Raw genomic sequence first — 2,529 nt, forward strand, 5'->3', positions numbered from 1 at the left:
GAGAGAGAGTAGGAGGGAGAGAGAGAATCCTAAGAAGCTCCACTCTAGCAGTGTAGAGCCTGATACGGGGCTTGAACCACAAACCGTGAGATCATGACCTGAGCCAAAACCAAGAGTCAGAGCTTTAACCAACTGAGCCACCCAGGCACCTCAGCCTACTTAACCGCTTTTAGATTTCTTGTGTATGTTTTCTCACCTATAAAATGGGTCTAATTCATCATGTTTTTGTCATCAATATTAAATGAGAATGTATTCAAACTTATAAATGATAAATCTCTCTGAAATATTTTTTTTTTCTTGGAAGGCTATCTTTGTATATGCTCTCAGATAATGTTTTCTTTTAACTTATCAACTAAACCTGTAGGGAGATCAAAATATCAAAGAATAAGTAAGAACAGAGCTGATTTCCACTTTTGTTAAAATTTTATAGGCAAATATTTTGGAAATTTCGCACTGTATAATCATTTATCTGGGCTGAGTCTAGCTGGCGTGAACTATGAATACTCAAAAATATTGTGCAAGGATCATTTTTTTATTCTAAAATGTGATTACTTTTGTTTAAAGAGGAGGCCATAAGACAAAGGTACATGTCAATCTTTGAATTTAAACTTTATTCAAGTAAAAATTCATGTAGTAGGAATGGCAATGATGTTATAGTTTTTTTTTTTTTTTTGCATGATGTTTCAAGAAATGTACTTCTCCATTCTGATCCCGTTTCAGTGACCAAAAGTCTATGATTATACAACTTTCAAAATTCTCAACTTGATTCAATTCATTAAGTTTAAAGTACCAAATTGCTATCAAAGTCCGAAGTTGTCATCATAGACTATGCTGCTTTTGTAAACCACTGTATGAAAGAGATTTCTATAAAGATCCAGGAGAAACAAATGCACTACTGTGTGGAACCATATTTGTAACTAACATGCCTAAAATCCCCTGCGATATGTATTAACTAAATGATGCAGCCCTCTTCACTTAGTCTTGCAATGCACACTGGGCATCTCAGTAAATTTTGTTTTCACACAGGCAAGTAGCCTTGCACTTTTCCTGAAGCAATTCATGTCCACAGCCGGCTGTTGTCTTCAAGGAATCACAGTTACTAAGGAGATCTTCATACTCGCAACTATTGGCTGTGGCAAAAACAAATTATTTACCTCATTATCATATTCCTTAGCAGCAGCAAAACAATCCACACATTCAAAGTGCATGAGATGGGTAGGAGACTGGACAAAACAAGTCAACATCACTTACACAATGATGGGCTTTTCCTTTCTTAAGGGACATATCAGGTGCCTTAGTCAAGCTCACTGATCAATCTAACACTTTTTTATTTTGAATTTGGTCATGTTTGTAAATGAATTGACCTACTTTTCTCCCTTAGCCAAAAGAGTAATATGAATATAAATAAATCTCTCTACACCTGCAGCCTAATATAGGGGCCACTAGTCACATGTAGCTATTGAAATTTAAATTATTCTAAACTAAAGTAAAAAATTTAGTCCCTTAATCTTACTAGCCACATTTCAAGTGTTCAAAGGTCACATGTGACTAATGACTACTTGTAAGACATATGCTGATAGAGAATATTTCCTTCATTTCATACTCTTCAATAGCACTGTTTCAGACCCCAAAGCTTTCTTTCTGGAGAAACAGGTATCTATGGGAAGATAAAGATGCAAAACAATGATAATATGCACTCTTTCCTTCTGGTATTTCTTGGATTCTCCCCAAACTCAACAAATTTCAAGCTACTCATCATACTGCTCACAAGGTTGACAATTCTTGGGTATGGTCTCCTTGTACCCCTCCCACAATCTCAGAGAAATGGCTCTCTGACTACTCAGTAATTTAGGCCGAGACTGGATCAGTCGGAACTTCATCTTTCCTACTTCAGACCAGCATTCAACCAGGACAGGTAACAAACCCTGGCTATTCTATTCCTTGTTTTCCAACCCTGTCCAATTTTCTCATTCATTTTGTCAGCAATGCAGTAAAGACATCTTTTTTTTTTTTTTTTAACCCATAGTTTTCAACACTTTTCTAGCTGGCTTCCATCCAATTGTTTCTACATACTATTGTTAGGAAGCTCTTTATAAAACATGGTTCTGGCCCTGTCACTCTTCTGTTTAAAACCTTTCAGTTGAGTGCTTATTGATAACAGGATAAATTCCATGCTTCTTAGCAAATAGCATTCAGAAGAGTTGGTAATATGTAACCCTTTTTTCTTCATTAGTTGATTTATAGCTTGAATACAATCAATATTATGAATTATACCTATATAATTCAGTCAGTAAGAATGCTAACTAAAGGTGAATGTACTTGAAAGGTAAAAATCTCAACAAATGATATTTATTCAACTCTATTATTCATAATAATTTTAATCCAAGCATCCCAACTATAAAGAGCTAACAGCTATTTTTACTTCATTACAACTTTAGAAATCATATATATGATATTTTTTTAAATTCTCTCCTGTTGCAACAATATTTTTGTGGGTCTATGAGTCAGTGCTACATACAGATTTGATTT

At 34.8% G+C, this 2,529-nt stretch overlaps 1 protein-coding gene across 1 annotated transcript in view; it reads right to left on the minus strand.

Annotated features, from left to right (window-relative positions):
• Positions 1-584: 584 nt before the first annotated feature.
• The window catches only part of LOC125938549 (cysteine-rich secretory protein 2-like), a 44,681-nt gene continuing 42,736 nt past the window's right edge, over positions 585-2,529 (minus strand). The window contains exon 7 of the mRNA XM_049653791.1: positions 585-1,130. Coding sequence (XP_049509748.1) covers positions 1,003-1,130 — 128 coding nt within the window. The 3' untranslated portion in view covers positions 585-1,002. The remainder of the gene's footprint in view (positions 1,131-2,529) is intronic.

Source organism: Panthera uncia (genome assembly GCF_023721935.1).
Source record: "Panthera uncia isolate 11264 chromosome B2 unlocalized genomic scaffold, Puncia_PCG_1.0 HiC_scaffold_24, whole genome shotgun sequence".
NCBI classification, from domain to species: domain Eukaryota; kingdom Metazoa; phylum Chordata; class Mammalia; order Carnivora; family Felidae; genus Panthera; species Panthera uncia.